The 22,064-nt window shown below is 26.0% G+C and overlaps 2 protein-coding genes and 1 long non-coding RNA gene across 7 annotated transcripts in view; 2 read left to right on the top strand and 1 right to left on the bottom strand.

Moving 5' to 3' along the window:
- The window catches only part of LOC127276719 (zinc finger protein 704-like), a 72,988-nt gene extending 62,683 nt beyond the window's left edge, over nucleotides 1-10,305 (top strand). For all 5 annotated transcript variants that reach the window (XM_051297343.1, XM_051297344.1, XM_051297341.1 and 2 more), the window contains one exon: nucleotides 452-10,305. In XM_051297343.1, coding sequence (XP_051153300.1) covers nucleotides 452-664 — 213 coding nt within the window. In that variant the 3' untranslated portion in view covers nucleotides 665-10,305. The remainder of the gene's footprint in view (nucleotides 1-451) is intronic.
- Nucleotides 8,645-20,862, bottom strand: LOC127276726 (uncharacterized). Its single transcript, XR_007842244.1, has 2 exons — nucleotides 20,715-20,862; nucleotides 8,645-10,921 (listed from the first exon to the last, which is right to left on the bottom strand). It is a non-coding gene; the product is annotated as an uncharacterized LOC127276726 (long non-coding RNA).
- LOC127276720 (b(0,+)-type amino acid transporter 1) lies at nucleotides 11,429-21,922 on the top strand. The gene is made up of 5 exons (XM_051297345.1): nucleotides 11,429-11,880; nucleotides 19,022-20,136; nucleotides 20,777-20,990; nucleotides 21,157-21,462; nucleotides 21,526-21,922. The coding sequence occupies exons 1-5, from the start codon at nucleotides 11,856-11,858 to the stop codon at nucleotides 21,588-21,590; spliced, it is 1,725 nt and encodes a 574-aa protein (XP_051153302.1). The 5' UTR covers nucleotides 11,429-11,855; the 3' UTR covers nucleotides 21,591-21,922.
- Nucleotides 21,923-22,064: the final 142 nt, after the last annotated feature.

The following is a 22,064-nucleotide window of genomic DNA, read 5'->3' as shown; positions in this document are numbered from 1 at the left end:
AAAAAAAAAAATGAGAAAAACAATTTCAAATAAAATTATTTCTAGATAAAAATAAAAATCTATTTATACATATTGGATGGTAAATTTTTTTTTCTCTCAAATTGTAATTTAAGCAAACATCAAAAGTTAATTTAAATTTACGATTTTTCTGTAAAAATTTTAAAGTGCAATTGAATTAACTTTATTATGGAGAGTCTATTAAAATCTCATTTCAAAACTTAAGTTTTACGTAAGAGTCAATTACCGTCCGTCGAATAAGATTTTTGATAGACAGTTTTTAAAGAGTGCTTTTCATTTTTTTATGAGAATTTTATTGAAGTAACTCTTTTTTTAATTAAAAAAAGATTAAAATTTTAAATAATCTGGAAGTTAATTATATTTGACGTTTTGTTATTAAATTTTTTTATCTTAAAGATCTAATTATCAATTAAAGAAATTTTTTTTCAAACAGGCAAAACACCTGAAATTGTCATCGAGGTCCTTCCACAATTTACAGCACAATGTTGGCCTTTTGACACTCACCACTGATAAATTGACAGCGTCATCGCCGCGAAGAAATCGTGGCGAAACGAAAAAATGTCGAAAAGTTTATGGTATGGATCAAAGGCTTCTTTGGTGTACGCAATGCCGATGGAAGAAGGCATGCACTCGTTTCAACGACTGAATTTGTCCTCATCGATAAATGAAGAAAAAAAAAATCGATGTCGCCGATGGCGGGTTTTTCTCGCCAAAAAAAAAATCAACCTCAGGGTTTGCCAGTGCTAATATATCTTTCTTCTTGAAATAATTTAAAAAGAAAAAAAAAATAATATCAACCGTCGTTAATCGCCAACTGTCAGTCATCGTTTCCAATCATCAATGACCAATTTTATTCATTATCATTGCCTCATTTCCATCGATCAATCGACGGTCGTCATCTTTAAAAAAAAAAAAAAATGCAGTGCAACAATTTCGATGGAAACGTCAATCCCATGACGGATGACGGACAGTTGAAGAGTCAAAACCTGACTAATATTAACAAACATTAAAACTTAAATTATAAACATAAAATATAAATCACTGAATCGAGGAGTTTATCACTTTGGCACTTGGCAAACCACAAGGGGGGTTGGATTTTTTGTTTTTTTTTTTTTTTTCGTAAAAGATAAGAAGATAGATAGTTAATATTATGAACGGGAACCGGCGATTATGGACTGGAGCGTTCTCTATTAGAGCGCGTTGCGCAATCGTTTTGGTTGTCGTTCAAAAACCATGAGTGTTGACTTGTTGCAGCAGATCTCTCTCTCCCTCTCTTTCCCTTTCTCAAAAAACAGAGAATAAAACGGAAAATCTGGTAGGCTTTATGCGCAAGCAATTGATTCAACCTCTCGATTCCTCCGAAAACAAAAATTCTTTATTGAAACCAAATTCCGTTCGATCCTCGCAAAAAAAAGTGACGATCTGCCGCATCCGATCAAACACTGATTTTGGTACGTAAAATGGTACGCACTCACGAGTTTAATTCTTGCTCTCGCTATGGCCCCCCGATCAGAGTGAGTGTGTTGAAAAAAAAATAACGAGCTCGGAAAGCGGATCGAATGCCAAGCGAAGCAACTTAGAATTTATTATTATTATTATAATAAAGGGAATAACATAGCAAATTGTGATATTTTCTCTAAATCAATTGGATCCCGAGGGTCAAAAAAAAAAAAAAAATCGAAAGGAATGGCGGTTCGTAACTAGACAAAATTCTCAAAAATTTTGAGAAAAAGGAATTTTGAAAAAAAGGAGAAGAGAACAAAATTTTATACACCAATTCTATACTGCCAGACAAATAATAAAAAAAGATCGTTGTTCGAGTTTCGTAAGTACCCGAAAAAAATATATTAATCTGTAAATAATAAATGTAGTAGGTGCGTTGATAGTCTTGGTATCTTATCCGCTAAATGAAAAGAAAAAAAGCGATCATGGGACGCGTAATATGCTATGAAGTCGAATCGATCGATCGATTTTTATATATAAAAAAATATATATATATATATTTCCCTCCCATCAAATGAAAAAAACGTAGTTTCTTCAGAATTCGAATTTCCATTTTTTTCTAGTTTGTCTCTTTTTTTTAGTCAAAGTCTCTCACGACGCATGTGATCTCGATGAAAGAAGATTTTTTTTTTATCCAAAAAGAAAATCCTCTGCGATTTTTAATTTATTTTTTAAAGAGCTGCGATTTTATTATTTTGCTTGTTTTTTTTACATAATATATATATATATATATAAATAATGAGAAACGACGCGATTCTGACGAAGCTACTTCGTAACGGAAGTTCTCGTTCGATGAAGAAGAACGCGTGCGTGTCGTTAAAAGAAATTTCTCGACACGCTTAGCTAGAATAATTTTGTAAATACGTATACCCCCCCCCCATCGCCCTCCCCTCATTTTCCCCTCCCTCTTCACGGCGAAAGAGAATTACTCAAATTTTTGAAGAGCTCTCTATTAAAACATTCGGAATTTATCTTAATGCAGTCACTGTAATGTAAAGTTTCAGAATTTGACTGTTGTGAAACTTCCAGTTTTAAATTTCTCTTTATTGTCTCAGAATATATTTACTTATATTCTTGAAAATTATTAGAAATTAATTGAAATTTATCATATATAGGAAATGTATAAACAAAAAATTTTAATTTTTTTTTTTAACAAAAATTGAATGGATTTTTACAATAAATTAGGGAAAAAGTTTTTTGATATATAATTATTATTTAATCTATAAATTGATATATAAGAAAAAAAATTGTGTTCTATAAATATATATATATATATTTAAAAGAAAAATTAAAAAAAATTAGATTATTGTGAGACTATTAGATTTAAGTTTAAAATTCGAAAAAAAAACTGGTGGTTTAAAAAAATAAACCCTATTTCCATCATTTTGGAAGAAATGAAGACTGCCGCATTGATCTTCCAAAAGAAAAAGAAACGTGAAATATTAATTGTAGGATTTTAGGATAATTTTAAAAAATCTATATTTATTGGACTTAGTAATATTAATGTAAAGATTAACAAATTTAAAGACTCAAAATTTAAATGTAATTAAAATTATAATAAGGAAAAAAAAATTGAGCAAGACTTGAAAAAAAATTGGAACAAATGGAAATAGGGTAGACTGATTATGACATGATTTACGAATATCGCATCGTGCCTTTTTTTTGGCAAATATTGACGCCAATTTTAGACTGAACCTTGAACATTACAGTTTCTGCGATGTTTTTTGTTTGACAAAGTCTTTTTTTTCTCTAATACCAAAAAGAAAAACGAAAATCCGAATCAAATTTTGCAACTGACAGTATTATGCCAATGAAAATTGTTTCAATGTTTCTAATATTTTTGTGTAAAAGTTATTTTTCTTTTTTTAAAACTCAAATTTTTAAATTTAAAGATTTTTGGAAATTTTTCAAAATACTTTCCACATATATAGAAACATGAAATATTATCGTAAGGCTAAGGATTTTTCCCCCCGGCTATAGTTAGTCGTTTTGACGCAACCAAAGGAATTTGTAAAAAAGAAAATTCATTTATTGTTTTTTGTCTTCTCTGAATTTTTTTTTTTTTGAGAAAAAAAATCGAAACGTAAAGACGCTAGTTCATTTAAGAATTTTTTTTTCTTTACTCACTTTTCAATCGCCAGATAAAACAAATTAGATTAATCGTGATAATTTTCCTTTTTGGCTTGCAGATCTCACCATGGACCAGTAAATCTAAAAAAAAAAATTTAATTGCAAATGATCAAATTGAAAAAAAAGAATTTTTTGGAAAATATATTTTTTTTCAAATTGATCATTGTGCAAAAAAGAAAATAAATTGGGATTCCAAAGGGGCATTTCGGGATCTCGATTATCCTGACAAAATCGATCGTGCCAAAGTTCTGACTGCTTTTACTTTCTTTCTCTTAAGGGAGAAATTATTATTATTATTCTCGAAAGCAGATATTCATTACCGAACGAACATAAGTCACAAAGATTCTATTGATAAAACAGTAAAAAAAAAAAAAAAAAAAAAAAAATACAAATAGGCAGAGAACTCGCAGGTAGAAAGTAATTACCGTCCAGTTAGGTACCTTGCCCCCTCCCCCTCTTTTTCTAGGTCAAATCCGCACAACTCGATCAATTACGCGATCGACGTAAATCGATAAGCAATTTCTCCTTTTTAACACACACACAAAATATCAACTGCGAACACCAGCATCGCTGGCTGCAAAAGAAACAAACAATATCTCAGGGTATATCAAATATTTATTTTTTTACATTCTCTCGAAAAGCGCATCTCGCGTTTTTAAACTCGGTCATTCTAATTATGAAAAAATAAATCATCTTTATTATTCAATTTGCAGTCGTCGATGAAATTTTTCACATTTTATATTAATTTTTTTTTTAAATTGAATTTTTTTTTACTGTAATTCTTTTTTTTTTACAGTGATTTTTAATCATTGACGGCAATGACAATTTTTTGACTCCCTTACCCTCCCCCATTTTTGAAAAAAACATTCCAATTTCCCATGAAATTCTGATTTCAGTGACTCAAAAAAAAAGAAATCATAAATCACTAAAGTACGTAACGTTAATAACAAAAAAAAAAAATACTTTTACCAAAGTAACAAAAAAGCGTCGATTTGACGAACTCTGTGCACCATTATACAAAGTACCTCAACACAACAGTACCTTGTAGTATCGCAATAAAAGCAAATTTAAAAAAAACTAGATTTAGGTGAAAAAAAAAAGAATTTTACCAATGCGATACATATTTTCAAGCTCCGGATAAATTTTACTTAAAAAAAAAAATAACGCTTTTTCTCAGCGTCAAAAAAAATAAAAAGAAGATATTTTTCGAAACTGAAATCAGACTTAGAGAAAAAAAAAATTAAATAAACGAGAAGACTGTATAAATCTTCAAAATATATTCTCCCCCGAGGAATAATATAACAAATCCACAAAAAAAAATGATCTAAAACAAAAATTTTTCTATAAAAATTTATTTCCTCAGGGGAGGAAAATTGATTTTATTCAAAAAAAAAAAAAAAAAAAATGCGACTCTATTTTCGATCGATTCGACTCGAGCTTTGATATTTAAAATCGTTTTTAAAAATAAATTTTATTTTTTTCAGTTTTTTTCTTGGGTCGGGAAATGTTGTTGTCGTCGCGGATACCTAATGACCGGGATATATCATACCAAAACGATCTCATATCGATTTTAAATAAAAAAAAAAAATGCAATTTTTGGAGATAAAAAATAAAAGAAATGGTACGTTCGACAAAAAACGAACACAGTTCTCGCCGGTCGAGGATCATTTACACCTCCCCCACCCCTTGTATAACTTTTTAGTGGCTGTTTAGTAAAATTCTATATAATGAAAGAGTTATTTATAGCCAATCTTTAATTTTTAGGTGATAATTAATTATAAAACGATTTTTATAATAATTAATCGAGATATATATATATATATATAATGATCCTCGTGTGCCGCTTGAACTTTTTATCGATTATTGATCGTTCGTACTAAGCAAAGACATATTATTATTATTATTAATTATTAATTATTAGATATTAATTATTACCATCGTCATCGTCATGATCATCTTCTAGAAATATTATATACCATTTATCTCTATAGAGCATTAGATTATTATCATCTACGTTGTCGCAATGTTGTATACACGCTATTTCTCTGCGAAAAAAACATTGATTATTATATATTAATATTATAATAATATTATTATTATATCTATTATTACTTTTGTCGGTTAATACGATTATTATTAATTATTACATTATTATGATTATGATGATTATTATTATTACTATTATTATTATATTATTATTATTATTATTATTAATATTATTATAATTAATATTATTATTAATATTAATTTTATTAATATTAATATTTTTATTACTATTATTATTATTATTACAATCATTAATTATTATTATTATCATTATTATTATTATTATTGTATAAAAAATATATTAGGAAACTCGTTATAGTATTTCACAATACTCCACAAGGACGATATTGTAATCCGATTAAAAGAAAAAAAAAAAAAAAAAAGCGTTCGACGATCTCCGAGGGTGAAAGACACACACGCTGATTATTATATAAAAATAAATGAAACTCGAATGAATTACTGTACCTTGCATATCGAGTGCTGCTCACGCATCGAATTTTAACATCGGACAAAGAATGGAGATTTTACGGAGAAAAACTATGTAGATTTAAAATAAAAAAAAAATTATATGACGAAAAAAACTTGACAACAATAAATAGAAATAGAAATAAAAAAAAATAAAAAATACTTTTAGATCTAAATTGGCGATAAAATCCATTTTTTCATTAAAAATTCAATTTTACAACAAAAAAATTTGTTTTATTTTTTGGTAAATGGAGAAAAATCCATGTTTTTTTTTGCTATCGCTAATTTAAATTTAAAATTAAAAAAAAGAGCAAATATATGAGAAAAAAAAAAAAAAAAAAAAAAAAAAATACTACGAGATAATATACAATAAAGAGAGAAAAAAATATATAAGAAAAATATATGACTAAAAAAAAAAGAAAGAGATAAAAATTAGTTTGTTGCAAAAAAGATATTTTTCTGAATCCCTACAAATAAGTCCCGAATAAAAAAAAAAGAAAAAAAAATGGTAATTCTATTTTTTAATTGTAAAAAAAGGCTCTAATGACTTGTCCGATGTTTTGTTCGTTCGTTTCTTCTTCCCTTATATTAATATATATAATATATATATATTATATTGCGCTTGAGATTTTTTTTTTTTTTTTTTTGAAATAAAAAATGCACTTTTGCGCATTAATAATATTGTGATTCAAAAAAAAAAATCTCACAAAAAAACTTCCATCGAGAAGAGCATGAACATCAGCAGTTGAGAAACAAAAATAATTGTATATAGATGCCGAAATATATAGAAAAAAAATCTAGTTTTACATTGGACATTATATAAATCATTATAAAAAGAGAGAAAAATGCGATTCTATTTAAAGAAAATAACTGTCATTCTCGACAGAATTTAGCAAATTTTTCTTAGATTTAGTATATGAATTATAAAATTTTTTTGTCACTTGTAAAAAAAATTTGTAATTGTACATTTTTTAAATTTAATTGAAATTGAAATGAGTTGGTTCATTCTCTTCCGTGCGGAAGTTTTGAAAACAATTCTTTTTTTTGTATCGTTCGGCTTACAATGCTGTAAATCAATTAATTGTAAGGTTCCAACATCGAACCATTGTTTTTCTATATATAATAATATATAATATATATAATTGTGTGTCGAACATTTGTAATTTTACAACAATTTTTATACATATGTGTGACATATTCTAATCAGATTAAAATAGTAAACGCTTAGGCATAATTTTTTTAGACCGCTTTAAGTGTTCTTCACATTTTTTTTCATATACGAATTGATTTTTATTTTTTCAATATGTTAAATTTTTGAAGTCTTTCGATTTTTATCTATTTAGGCATATTCAAAAATTTATGTATCTTCGAAATTCAGACACATCCTTTGGAGATAAAAAAGGGATTTAAATTTACTTTTTAAAAAAAAAATATTTCGCAATAAAGCGAAAATAAAATAGTGTATTGTCTTTTCAAAAAAAAAAAAAAAGAAAACTTTGTTTATAGCATTGTAAACCGCACAAATTTTTGAAAATGGCATTACGACAATGGCCCTGATTGATTTTAAAAATGAGCGTAAAAAGAAAAATTTAATAAGTATACAGAAGTTCGAAAAAAAATAAATAAAAGCGGTACATATTTATTCGTATTAAGCTGCGTTCGCTCGATCCGCGCAAATGCATAATAATAAAAAAAAATAAAGATATCAATATAAAAAAAAAATAGTAATTTAGAGAGAGCTATATATCTACGATCTACCCACGGAGCACGATGCTTACCGTTTACGAAAACGAATTTCTATATGTCGTAAGAAATCAGTCGTTTAAGTAGTGATAATTAGTAGTCTATAAAAATTAAAAAAATTTTGTGAAGTTGAATTTTTTGAAATAAATTCAACTTCCATCACTTATAGATCGTCAGCGATTTTTGTTAAAAAATTATGTTCGTAGATTTCACTTTGTTTTAATTTCACACAAAAAAAAATGAAGTGAAAAAAAAAACGATTGACGCTCTCAGCGGCTTCTCAATTAAAAAAAAGAAACAATTATTTAACAATTTATGACAAGTCTTATTTCAAATTTAAAATAACTAAGAAAATTAACAATTTTTTTGATTTTAATTTTTAATATTTAAATACTTGAATATTCAAGTATTTATTATTGCAATATTTTTTTTAATTTAATCTTTTTTCTAATTAGAATATTTAAATGATTTTTTTAAATTTAATTTTTATTCTTTGTGACTAACGATATTTTTTTGCAAAAAAATGTACTTTTATTGGTTTTTGAGTGTATTTTTAATTTTTATTTTAGTTTTTACGCCTGTTGGAGAATGAAAAAATTTTTTTTATTATAGAAATGAGATTTTTGAAAATTTAAATTTAATATGAATTTAAAAATAAAAATGCTATTATAATTTCATTTTTACAATTAGAAGCCACTGGGACATTAAAAATTGATCATGTAACCGCTTTTTAATTTAAAAAAAAAAAATCTTGTAAAGAGTCAAATTTCCAAAAAAGAAATTTTTTTTGAGGAAAATTTTGTATAGCGTTGACTCAGTTGTGTTAAACGAAATATTTTTTTAGTCGCGTTTCAAGTTTTACAAATTGTAACTCACGATGTGTTCTGGCGGATTTAAAAATATTTCCATAATAATAATGTTTAACACAGCTTTGAGACGAGGCACATTATTTTCATCTCGAATTTTTGCAAAATTTGGAATTTTTCAAAGTAACAGTCCTTTTTTTAATTTAAAAGATTCTTAAATTGAAAATTTCCAATTTTTACAAAATACTTTTAAGAATTTTTATTTGAAAAGTTGTTCTCAAAAATTTTTAATTCTAAATTTTAAACATAAATTTAGAATTAGAATTTTTAGAACTCTTTTTGGAAAAGAAAACGCAATTCTCTACCTTAACTGGAAATTTGATTCTATTTTATAACAAATTCGCTGTTAAATTTCAAATTTTTCTGAGGCCATACAAAAAAAAAAAATTTGTTCGCCCTCGTTAGATGTTGATCTTCTCTAGAAAAAAAATAAATAAAAAATTCGTAACCACGTCCTGCCGCGAAATCACGAGAAAAAATATTTTCTCGAGACAAAAAACAAAAAGAGTACAAATAAATAGAGAAGAGTCATTAACACACGATTTCGCAAACATGAAATGCTGGAAAAATTTGAAAATTTCACGACTCATATTATTAAAAGCGGAAAACGAGCTATATATCGTTGTCGATAACATTGATTAATTTTGTCTCTGTTGAGCTAAAAAAAAATCGCCACCGTTTATTGTCATCGTCGTCATCAAATTTAGATTCATCAGTTAAACGAGTAACTCTTAGAAATAAAGAGAAATTAAATATTAATGAGAAATTATTTATCATTGACTCAGTAAAAATCAATTTTCAAATTAATCTTCTTTTCCATTGACACTTTCGAGAAAATAAATTTATATATTGTATTAAAATTAATCAATTGAATAAAATAATAATTAAATTTAATAGGAAATTTATATTCAATATGATTTTTAATTGAGTTGAAATTTAAGATACTCGTTTTTCATGTTGAATCATTAATTTCTTTTTCCGTTGACCCCATTCAAAACAGCGATACGATTGATAATATTGAAGAGAATAAATATATAAATATATATTTACGGAAAAATATAAAAAAGATAACGAAGATAATTTAAACAACAGAGTTATTTAATAATGGAAAAATAAAAATTTCGAGTTTACAATTTTACGCTAAGCAGTTATCGTGTGTAAACTTTTCGAATGTTATGATTATATAATATATATAAAAAAAAGAAATGAATAAACACAAGTTGTACCATTAGTTATTATATTTATATTGAGCGCATAAATATATTTATAATAACTTTGTCAACGTATTTATTATACTATTATAAAGATATATAAATAAATATATATTATATATCTTAGCGGCGACGAAAAAAAAGACAAGACGACGATGACGATTGAAATATTGGCGAGATAATAATATATTGTAGACATACGATTAATGTTATTAAACATTATATTTTATTAATTATTATATACATACACATATAAATATATAAATATACTTATATAAGTATCATGTTACATAGAATATATGTTACTACAACTTCTTCCGTAATTTTCCTTTCTTTCATTTATTCCTCCCAACCATAGTTAATTAAATTTTACAAAGAAATAAAAAAATAAGATATAAATAATGAAAACTCAAATTAATATTAATTTAAATTAATTTATATTTTCTTTTTTTCTTTTACTGTGTATAATACAATTAATAATTATATGTTTTATTATTTAAAATAAAAATTCTTTCTTTCTCAAAAGATTCAAATAAAATTTACCGCGCAGGGATCACGTGACAACCAATGAAATTCTCTATTTCAAAAAAAGGAGAATGCAACTTCACGCATGCTCAGGACAAATCCATAAAGTCACTAGACGCTCATCAGTTTAAGAAACACAAAAAATTATAATTCTCTATACTATTTGATTTGAATTTGAAAAAGTATCGAAATATCTCGATGGTCGAAAAAAATTGAATTTTTAAGTTAAAAATAAGAGAAATAGGAATTTCGCTTACAAAAGCAATGTTCATTTTATAAAAATTACCTTATATTATTGTTTTACATATTTTGCATAATTTACTTTACTGCAATATATATACTTGCACAGCATTTATTTATTTTAAATATTTGTCATATGAATCACTGGTCCAGACCAAAATAGCGCGCACTTATCTGAAATAATTAAATTTTTTAAATATTTAATAAAATAATTGTAATAAATTATGAAACATAAATTGAAAATTAAATTCAATGGACAAAGAATAAAAGCAACACTATCTGAGGTGATAGTTGTCAAAAAAAAAAATTATATTTTAATACAAAAAAAATCATAGAAAAAAATAATTATCTTTTTCCAGTTCTTCAAATTATGACACAAAAATCTTTTTATTTTTTATCGTCAATTTATTCAGATCAACAATCAAACTAAAAATAAAAATGACGTCGTTTATTTTACCAATCTATTTTCTTTTTGAAAATCAATAATTAATTTTTTGCCATCATTAGGATGATTAACGTTGCAAAAAAAAGAAGGAAAAAATAATTATGACCAAAGGGAGTTTTAAGTTTCATGAATGCGAGTATATATATATATATATATATATATGTTAAGTCGCAGAATGGGTCGAATGACAGAAAAGTATAATATCGAGCGATGCGTGGCGCCGACGCCGGGCGTCGGTCTCTGGTAGTTGGAAATACATTCATTTAACTCGAGTTGATTTCAACTTCGCCCAGTTTGCCGCCGGTGCTCATTGTGAATACTCTGTTTGCAAAATTTTTTTTGCTACCTCAATATATCTCAATAAAAAAAAAATCATTTCTTTACAAGAGAAATTTGTTCAGTGAAAAATTTCATTATTAAAAAATAGAAATTCTAAAAAAAAATTCACCCCCTTATGGTTGAAAGAGAAAAAAAAATACAAAAGTGACTCGAAATTTGTTACAATAAAAATAAAAAGGACAGGACAGAAAGTCTCGAGGCAGAGTGTGATTATAAAAAAAGAAGGGACTGATAGTGGAAAAACTAATTGCTTTTGAAAAGCCGTCAAAGTGTCATGAGAGGCGGTTTCACAGTCCGCCCTTTTAATTGGTCCCTTTTAGAGTCATGCATGTCGCGCCCTTCAAACGAGGTAATCCACCCGCTAAATCTCCATTTTTATTTATATACATATATTAGTCACTTGACCACGTGAATAAAGCACGTTTATTTTATTTTTATTTTTTCGAATATACACATTAAATAATTTTTTTCATAAAATTTTATTTTGATAAATATATTTTAAAATTTGGAAAATAATTCGCTAAATATTTAAATGTGAAAAGAATACTTTTAACATTTAAGAAAATTTTCTCAAAAAGAATATAATATCTTTAATTCAATAATATTAAATTTTTGAAAATATTTGTAAAAGAAATATTTGTATAAGATATATATTGAAATAAATATTTGTACAGTATAAATGTAAAATATTTATCTAGTAAATATTTTCGAAATAAATATTTTGAGAAGAAATATTTACATTTAAGATATTTTTAAATTATATTAATTTAAATTATATTAATAATTGATAGAAATTAATACAATATCATTAAAAAAAAATTTAGTATGATTAATATTACATGATTGTAGGTTTGGTGCTCTTTGCAAAATTAAAAAAAAAAAAAAAAAACGAGAGATGATATTAAAGTTTGAAACTTGTTAATTAATAAAAATAAACTTTCGATTTATACGTTAGATATGTGGCTTTAACAATAAAAAAATAAAAAAAACTAAAAGCATCAGTGAATAAAAAAAGGAGTTATTGCAAATGCAAACTTTTTTTTATGACCACATAGACGGTCGTATTTTTATCCTCGCGGAAATAGTCTATCGTCTATATCTCTATATTAAAATTGTATATGAATTCACAATAGAGTTGTGATAATTTGAAACAAATAACATGGTAGTAATTGAATGTAAAACTTATAATCTTTCCTTTCTGCTCTTGCATAATTTAACAAAAACAAAATTCAAATGTCACCTTCTTTTTTAATTGAAGAAATTGATTTCAAATAAGAAATTAATTTCATTAATTAAAAAAAATTTAATCAAATTAATAAGAATTAAGATAGTTAATTTATTATATTATTTTTAATTTATTAAAATATAAATAAATTAAAATTTAATAAAATAATTAACGTTATCTATATTAGTTTAATTTTTTTTGAAAATTAATTATTTAATTTAAAAATTAATTACATAGCTATTAATTAAATAATTATCTTTTTCTAAAATAAAACAAAAAAAAAAGTTACTTTCACTTATTGAATTTCTATTTTTACATTTCGATAAATAATTTATCATTTAACGATAAAATAGAAAAAGTTCTTTGCTAATGAAATAGGACGTAAAGGGTGGCACTTTACAAGACTAGAATTGCATCATTCGCCTATACTATCCCTCTCTCTGAGAGCAAAATACATTGCTCTGAAAATACCTGTAGTCAATTCTATATTTGTTCTCGATCGAAAAATCACTGAATGAAATCACTCGATGAACGTAAAACTAAAAATAAAAATAAAGTCTACTCGTATCACTTTTTATACTTTTTCTTTTTCCTCTCTTTCTTTTTTTTATATGATTTTAATTTAATTATAAAAAAAGAAAATTCAATTGAATTACCACAGAAAATCTTTTTAAAAAAATCTACTTAACGAAAAATTAAAAGTTGCAAAATTATTTCATCTTGTTTCAAACTATGTTGACTCAAGAGAAAAAAAAAGTGAAAAGAGAAAAAAATTACAAAAATGAATATATGAGAAATATCGAAGTTTATTTTAAATGTTCCAAAATAAACTTGACCTGAAATTTTAGTTTCACTTTTCAGAAAAGATTTGTATTTTAATATTCTCTTGAAATTATTTAATATTCAATGATAATTAAAATATTAAATAATTTGATAATTATTAAAAAAAAAAAATAATTTCAAAAAAGAAATTAATTATTCGATACTGTTTTATTTTAAAAAATTTTAATTAATGAGATGAAATCAATTTTTCACGAGTTAAATGAATATTCTGCATATTTTACAAAAGTTAGAAAATGACAAACGTCATTTTCTTGAAAGCTTTTTAACCGACAATACGAATGTAATGCAAAATGAAGATTAATGTTGACTGTGCTTTAAATAAAGCTAAAGCATTATTATTTTTTTTTATCTCCAAAAAAGCAAAAGTTTGCCATTAGTTTTAATGAAATCTCGTCTAAAAAAAATCAATAATTTAACACGCCCTCGTAAACTTATATTCCGAACAAAATAAGTGGATTTATTCTTTTGTAGCTGATACAAATTATTTACAATATAAAAAGAACTACGGGAAAACTTGTCTTTTTAAATATAAAGTAAACTTTAATTTCATTCATTCTGGACTTGCAAATATTGAATGGAGTGTAATTTAAAAAAAAATTTTGAATAAATAATTTTTTCTATGTAAAAATAACTTTGAATTTATTTCATTTTTTTTTTGAATAATTAAAAAGTATTATAAAATAAAGAAAAAATAATTTTAAATTCAACTCTGACATGATCAATTAATAATTTTTGTAGATTTTGTTTTACAAATTTTTGCGACCTTGAGGAATGTACACGTTTTTCTATTTGACACCTCCTTGGGATATTTTGTTCTGCACGAGCGAGAAAATTAAAAGCAATTGAATCGTTACGTACGCAACGAACGCTAATATGATCATATGATTTAATAGCTTTTATTTTCAATAAATATTGACGTTTAGCAATTGTAAATCCTAACTTGTATCATATTTTTGTTTCTTTTTTTTATATATAGAAAAAAAATCCTTGTCTTTTCAGTTATTTTTTTTTTTATTTTTGAAAGAAAAAGAAGTTAGTTGATTGAAAAGTTTCTGGAAATGAAGTTCTTGATAGGACAACTTTTTTTAATTAAAAATTACAATTCTTTCGCTAACTCATCTCTTTTTTGTGTGTGTTTTCTTAATTAAGTTTTTTAAGTAATTAACTAAGTTTTTACATTATTCAAAATGTATTATTATCCGCAGAAAATCAGAAACAAAAGAAAAGTTAAAACTTATAAAGTTTTGATCATTTTTTGAAAAATTTCTTAAAAGGAATAGTTATTAAAAAATTCGTTGTAAAAATAATAATGAAAATAATTTATATTAAAAAACTAATTTTCAAAATAATTGTGTTTAAATAATTTTTTTTTATTATTGAATTACGTAATAAAAAAAAAATTTATTTTCTTTTTTTTTTAAATAAAGTGTAAATTAACTCTAACTCATTCAATTATTTTGCGACGTACTTGTTTAAGAATTATCTCCTCGACTGTATAACTTAAAAGTAAACTTGCTATTTCGCTCAGATTACTTCTTAGTATTTAAAATTTAATTCACTCTGTTATGAGATAAGTCACTTAGGGAATTTATTAATAATATTCCGTGAAATATTTTAAAACTATTTAATTATAATTGTCAAAAAAAACATTTTTTTAATTACTAAGATTTATAAAAAAAAAAAATTGCAACGATTTAAATTTACTATATTTAAATGTCAATATAGAATCCTAATTGAATTCTCCTTATTCGCGTCTGTTTATTTTTAGCATTTTCTTCTTGAAAGCACATTTGTCAACTAGATGAATTAATTTTTGGCGAGATATTATTTTCCGTATAATGTATAAAATTTGTATCTTATATCATAATAATTAAATTACATAAATCCAATTAAATTTAATATTTCATTGAAGCTTAAACTTGTTTTATGAAATTTAAATTGACAAATGAATAAATCCCTTGGGTATTTTCTACTAATTCTGACTTCACTAAATTTGCATTATAACTCCCTTTGAAATTCAAATTATTTCCATGTTGCGAAATATTTTTATATTACATTTCGAAAAATACGAACTTTGAGATTAAATTAAACATTTTTTTTAATTTTACAATCAAGTTAAAACAAATTTAGATTTATTATTTCAAAGAGAAATTTTGATTTAAATGAATTTGATGCCAATATTCAGGTCAGTTACCCACTCGAAAAAATTTTGCTTTCCTTCGCTTGTCAATTGAGAATCTAACGCAATCGAATTCTAACCAATTAAGAGCAGAATATTTGTCTCGCTCTAAATTTGTCTTCATTATCTTTAACTGTTCAATCATTTTGCTTTAGATTAATAATAAACGTTACATTTTAGCTTAATTTTTTCAAAAAAAAAAATTCTTAAAATTTAAAAATTATATTTATTCTTTTGTAAATAACTGTCTTCTCTAGCTATATATTAATTTATTCGCGAGGAAATTAATAATAAAAAATTCTAGGATAATGAAATTTTTTATTTGTCGATTTGATATGTTCATTCAGCTGACACTGAGCAATAGAAGCCAATTAATATTTATATTGCTCTAAGGCTCGTTGGCTCTCTTGCCAGTTATTATATTCACGGTCCCACGTTAAATTCTATTTTTGTCATCATTTTCATTATCGTCATTTTAGTCGAACCTGAACCATTTTCAAAGACTTTGCCAATATTAAATACACGTTGAAACGTATTCAATTTTGGCAACTTTTTTTTAATACTTTCTCCCTCAAACAAAGTACAGAGACTAATAAATTTGTCTACAAATGCGAATTTATGTAATCACCAAATTCGCAATTTAATTTAATTCTTTAGAATGAAATAAAATAAATTATTATAATTAAATTTTTATAGTAATAAAAATGTACTGTGAAACCAAAATTAAAAAATGGAATTAAAATTTTTTTTTTATTAAAATGAATCTAAAACAACGCAATTTTTTTTCTAAAGTTATGAGGAATAATTTCCCAGAATTAAATTTTTAAAGAAAAAATTAAAACTATAATGAAAAAAATGCAAAGTCTTTAAATCTTCAAAGCAATAAAATTAAATATGTTCGCATTAAAACAACTATGGCCTTGAATTAAATAAATAAAATTATTTAAATAATAAAAACGAGAATAATTATTTTTACGATTTTTAGTTATTAAAATTTAAATTTTAAATGATTTTAAATTATTCTTCATCTATTGTTATTAATTGCGAATGTCGATTTTTAATTGTCTTGTGAGGTTTAAAAATTAGTTTCGAATTTTTTTTATGATTAATAAATTTAAGTTCTTTGTCAGATAATAAAAATAGCAAAACATCTCGGGTATTTGAAGCGAGTGATAAAAAGTGATACTTTAAAGAAATACAGAGCTTTTTAGACTAATTTGTTATTACAGTACAGATTTTCACGTTTCAAACAAGTGTGTCTCAAGATACAAGACTTAAAACAGAAAGCTCTCGTGGTTCAGTTTCCGCGAAGTATACATCTTGTCTTGCATAATAAAGCATCTTACAGGGGAAAAATATTCTTGGTCTCTGACATAAAATTCTTGAAGAAATGCATTAACCTTTTTTTTCTCTCTCTCTCTTCATTTCTCATTTTTTTCATTTTTTACTCACTTTAAAAGAATTAGTTTATTTTTAATTAATTTAAATAAATCAAAATAAAAAACGCGAAAAATAAAAAGTAAATAAATAACAAAATATTTATTAATAAACAAATTTTAGTTTTATATTTAAAAATAATTTTGAGATAAATAAATAAAAATATTTGCTGAAAGAAAAAAACATTTCTAAGAAAAAAAAAAAAATTCCGTAAAGAATATATATATACAAAGAGAGAATCAAATAATTATCACGTAATAGAAACCTTTGAAGTAACTATTTTTATTTGGAAACAAACAATTTATAAAAATAGCTTCTCGTAAAATTTAAATTTTTCTAAATTTGAAAATTGAATTCGATATAATATCGAAAATATATAATTATAAAAATAATATATATATATATATAAAAATATGTACCAAAAATAAAATAATTTTTGATTATGAATAATAATTGTTGCGTTATATTGAAATTTAAAATCGCGAAAATTAATGAATTTTTGATAAAAGTAGATAACGCCTGATCGTGAAGTTAAATATTAGATATGTAGAAGAGAGTAGAAGTGGTGAACGCGTAGTATGGGTTGAGCACGAGATCAATATCCAGGGGTCACCTTGAAGGAAAAAAAAAGAGAAATGAATCGTGATTTCGACTTTTTGGAGGGTCTTTTAATAAAAAGAAAAAAAAATCATCAAATGAGAGAGATGGAGAGAGAAAGAAAGAAAGAAAGATGTCTTGTACATCTCAAAATGTTTGTCTCGATCACGAGAAATTTTTTGGCATCATTCCATTCGATCTATTCCGGTAACACTTTAAGCAATGGACTATAATAATCCATTTTATGATCAATATCTATAATATTTAAAAAACACTTGTCTGTTTAAATCATTTGCAATTTTGTTGATCGTAAAACACATGATTGACTTGCAAAACTTTTTCTTGACAAGATTAAAATTTATTTGTCAAACAAGTCTTGATTTATATATATATACGTAAACAATTTCGCGCTTCTTTAACAACTATTCGATTAAATTGATAATTTATATTATATAAAATAAATAATATAGAAATTATATTGTAAAAAAATATAATTATTTTAATAATAGATATTAAGTATCCTACAGTTTATTGTAATATTTATATTCAGTATCTGAATTTTAAAAATAGAATTCTATATTTAGAAAATATGAGCTTTCTCTCAGGAAATAATTTTCTTTTTCTATCAATGGTGAAAAAAGAGAGAAGAAAAAAATAAATAGTAAAATAATTTTTTTTTTTTTTTGTAAAGAAAAAGAAATTATTTTTCAATAAGAATCTTATTGAAAAAATTGCGAATATAAAAATTGTCAGTTCAAAACTATTTTTTAAGAACTTGAAAACTTTTTTTTATTGATCTCTGTGATGTTTGACTGCAAAACATCATAAGGAATTTAAAGAGTCAATTTATACGTATATAATGAAGGTAATCATATTCCAAAAATATTCGACAAAGACTATACACAATTACGTAGGAAAATTGCCCGACAATATAAAAATTAAATCAGGGAAAGCAAGCAGGTGTAAACAGAAATTGATTTAGAAGTCTCAATTATCTGTAAATACAGCGTAACATATTTTTTTCCCCTTTTTGATAATTCATTAACATTGAAATTAATCACAAGTGGTCAAGTGTCTAATATTAATTTGAATAAATACAAAATCTAATTCGAAAAATGAAAATTCATCAATTAATTAAAAAAAAAAATTAATTAGTAAAAAGAAGCAATTTTTTTTACTCCAAAAACTAAGATTTAAATTTGTTTTTAGCAAATTCGGGATATGGTCCACAACCGATCAACGGGACTGGCCAGTCTCAATCGCAACAGAATTCTCAACAGCTTCCTCAACAACAACTACAACAACAATTATTACAACAACAATCTGGAAATGGAACGAGAAATTTACGAGGACCTGGAGACACGTTGGGGAGCAATGGCTGGGAAAGTGGGTCGCCGTTGCACAAAGAGAAGGGCCTGTCTGGAGGTTTGGGGGATGACGAAGACGGGGGTGGAGGGAGCGGAGGGTTGGAGGGGACGGACCCAGAGGAGAACCACCCTGTTCACCTCAAGAGACGGGTGGGACTCGTCAGTGGGGTGGCTCTAATTGTTGGCACAATGATCGGATCAGGAATATTTGTTTCGCCATCAGGACTTCTCCAGCGTACCGGAAGTATTGGCGTAAGCTTCCTGGTGTGGACAGCCTGTGGTATACTCAGTCTTTGCGGTGCATTAGCATACGCAGAATTGGGTACAATGAATACAAGCAGCGGTGCTGAATACGCGTACTTTATGGACGCATTTGGTGCACCGCCCGCTTTTCTTTTTTCCTGGGTATCAACACTCGTTTTAAAACCCTCACAAATGGCCATCATATGCCTATCATTCGCACAATATGCCGTTGAGGCATTTGTTGCTGAATGTGATCCACCTCAAGAAGTGGTCAAACTTGTTGCATTATTGGCAATAATTCTCATTCTTTTGGTGAATTGTTACAGTGTCAATTTGGCAACCGGTGTTCAAAATGCATTCACAGCGGCAAAATTAATTGCAATTTTAGTTGTGATCGTTGGTGGATCTTATAAATTGATACAGGGCAATACACAGCATTTACGTGATCCTTTCAAGCCAAGTGAGGATTTAGATGTTGGAGGTGGAATTAATATTGGTAAATTGGCGACTGCTTTTTATACTGGACTATGGGCATATGATGGTTGGAACAATTTGAATTATGTCACCGAGGAGATTAAGAATCCGTCAAAGAATCTACCAAGATCGATAATGATTGGAATTCCACTTGTGACCCTGTGCTATGCACTGATTAACATCTCTTATCTCGCTGTTATGTCGCCCTCCGAGATGATCGACAGCGAGGCGGTCGCTGTGGTAATTTTCTTTACTATTTTTGCCTTCAAAAAAAATTTGAATTTTTTTTTTAATATAAAATCCTGTTTTTCAAACGAGTTTTTTTTCCCCATTTGGAAAAGTCGATAAAAATTTGTGAAATGAATATGTGTGGGAATGGATAATAAATGTAGATCAGATCTGAGTGGAATCAAACCCGAATAAGTTTTTAGGGGAGTAAGAGACTATAAATAACTTGAAAGATTTCAGAGATAATATTTTCAAGGTCAAAGAATGTAATTTCCCTACTCCGCGAACACATTGATTTTCCTTTCAATTTGAATAATAAAGCAGTCAATTATGTTTCATTTCTCATGTTTGTAATGAAATTAACTTTAATTATAAATCATTTAAGTAAAAATCGATGAGAAATAATTTTCCCTCTATATTTCTAAAAAAAAAAAAATTACTCCAAATAAAAATAATTTTTAGAATTTGAAATGTTTAATTCATGAATTTGGAATTTTTGCTAAAAATAGGATTTCATTTTTTTTCAAATGCCACTTTTATGATTCTCTATAATAAAATGGATATAAAAAAAGAAAGTCAATATCACTTACACACAATGAAATTGAATAACTTCTCTTCTCTATTATGAAAATTTCTTTTTTTTTTCCTCCAGACGTTCGGTAATCGTCTTCTTGGTGTTATGGCATGGTTAATGCCTCTCTCAGTGGCAGTGAGCACATTTGGATCAGCAAATGGAACTTTATTCGCTGCCGGACGACTTTGTTTTGCAGCTTCACGAAAAGGGCATTTACTCGATTGTCTCAGTTACGTTCATGTGCGACGTTTCACACCTGCACCGGGTCTTATTTTCCATTCCATTGTGGCAGGTAAAAAAAAAATAATCTGAAAACATTTGAGAGAATAAGAAAAAATTTGTCAAACATTAAAAAGAAAAAAGCAGAAAAACGTAAATTATTTCTTGAAATTAATTTAAAAAATTCGAAATACAATTATTATTAATAAATATAATTTAATTGAAAATATTACTTTTAGGTACAATGGTGATTTCTGGCAATATCGATTCATTGATCGATTTTTTCTCCTTTACGGCATGGATTTTTTATGGTGGTGCAATGCTCGCGTTGTTGGTCATGAGAAAAACACGACCAAATCATCCTCGACCATACAAATGCCCACTAATTATTCCCGTGCTCGTACTTGGCATTTCAGCGTACCTGATTGTTGCCCCAATTATTGACAAACCTCAAATTGAGTACCTGTACGCTGCTGGCTTTATTGGCGCAGGAATATTCTTCTACCTCCCATTCGTTAAATACGGATACGTTCCCAAGTTCATGGGTAAATAAATTATTTAAAAGTTTAATATTATAAAAAATTTAATTCATTAATAATTATTTGCAGAAGGAGTAAACGCTTTTCTCCAAATGTTGCTCGAAGTAGCGCCAACGGCAGCTGCTTTTGACTGATAAAAAAAAAAAAGGAAAAGCTCATCATGTTTTATAAGATGCCAAATCATTCCATTTGAGGCATCGAATATAGCGCAACGATGCTTATTTTAATACAAAATGTTTTTTGACAAATGACGAATAGAAAAAAAGAAAGTGAGAAAGAAAAAATATGTTATTGTTTCACTTGAAAATTGATATCATAAAAATAAGAAAACAAAAATATTATTTTATTACTTGTTGTTCTTCCTATATAGTGTACAATATTATACAACGTTATTGTTAGCAATAGTTGATTGGCGTTATAGCAAACCAAAATATTGATAAGAAAAATAATAAAATTTTTAATCCAATTTTATTATTATTAATAAATTTATTCATTAAAATTAATTAATATTAATAATTTTAAATTAATACCAATTAATATTCATTATTATTTACAAATAATTGAATAATGCTTACATTAAATCATTCCTTTTGAACCGTACCATAAAC

This window comes from Leptopilina boulardi, unplaced genomic scaffold (assembly GCF_019393585.1).
Source record: "Leptopilina boulardi isolate dan_hultmark-lab unplaced genomic scaffold, ZJU_Lbou_2.1 LbouV2_151, whole genome shotgun sequence".
NCBI classification, from domain to species: domain Eukaryota; kingdom Metazoa; phylum Arthropoda; class Insecta; order Hymenoptera; family Figitidae; genus Leptopilina; species Leptopilina boulardi.
The sequence above is the reverse complement of the archived record's forward strand: the minus strand, read 5'-3'. Positions and strand labels throughout refer to the sequence as shown.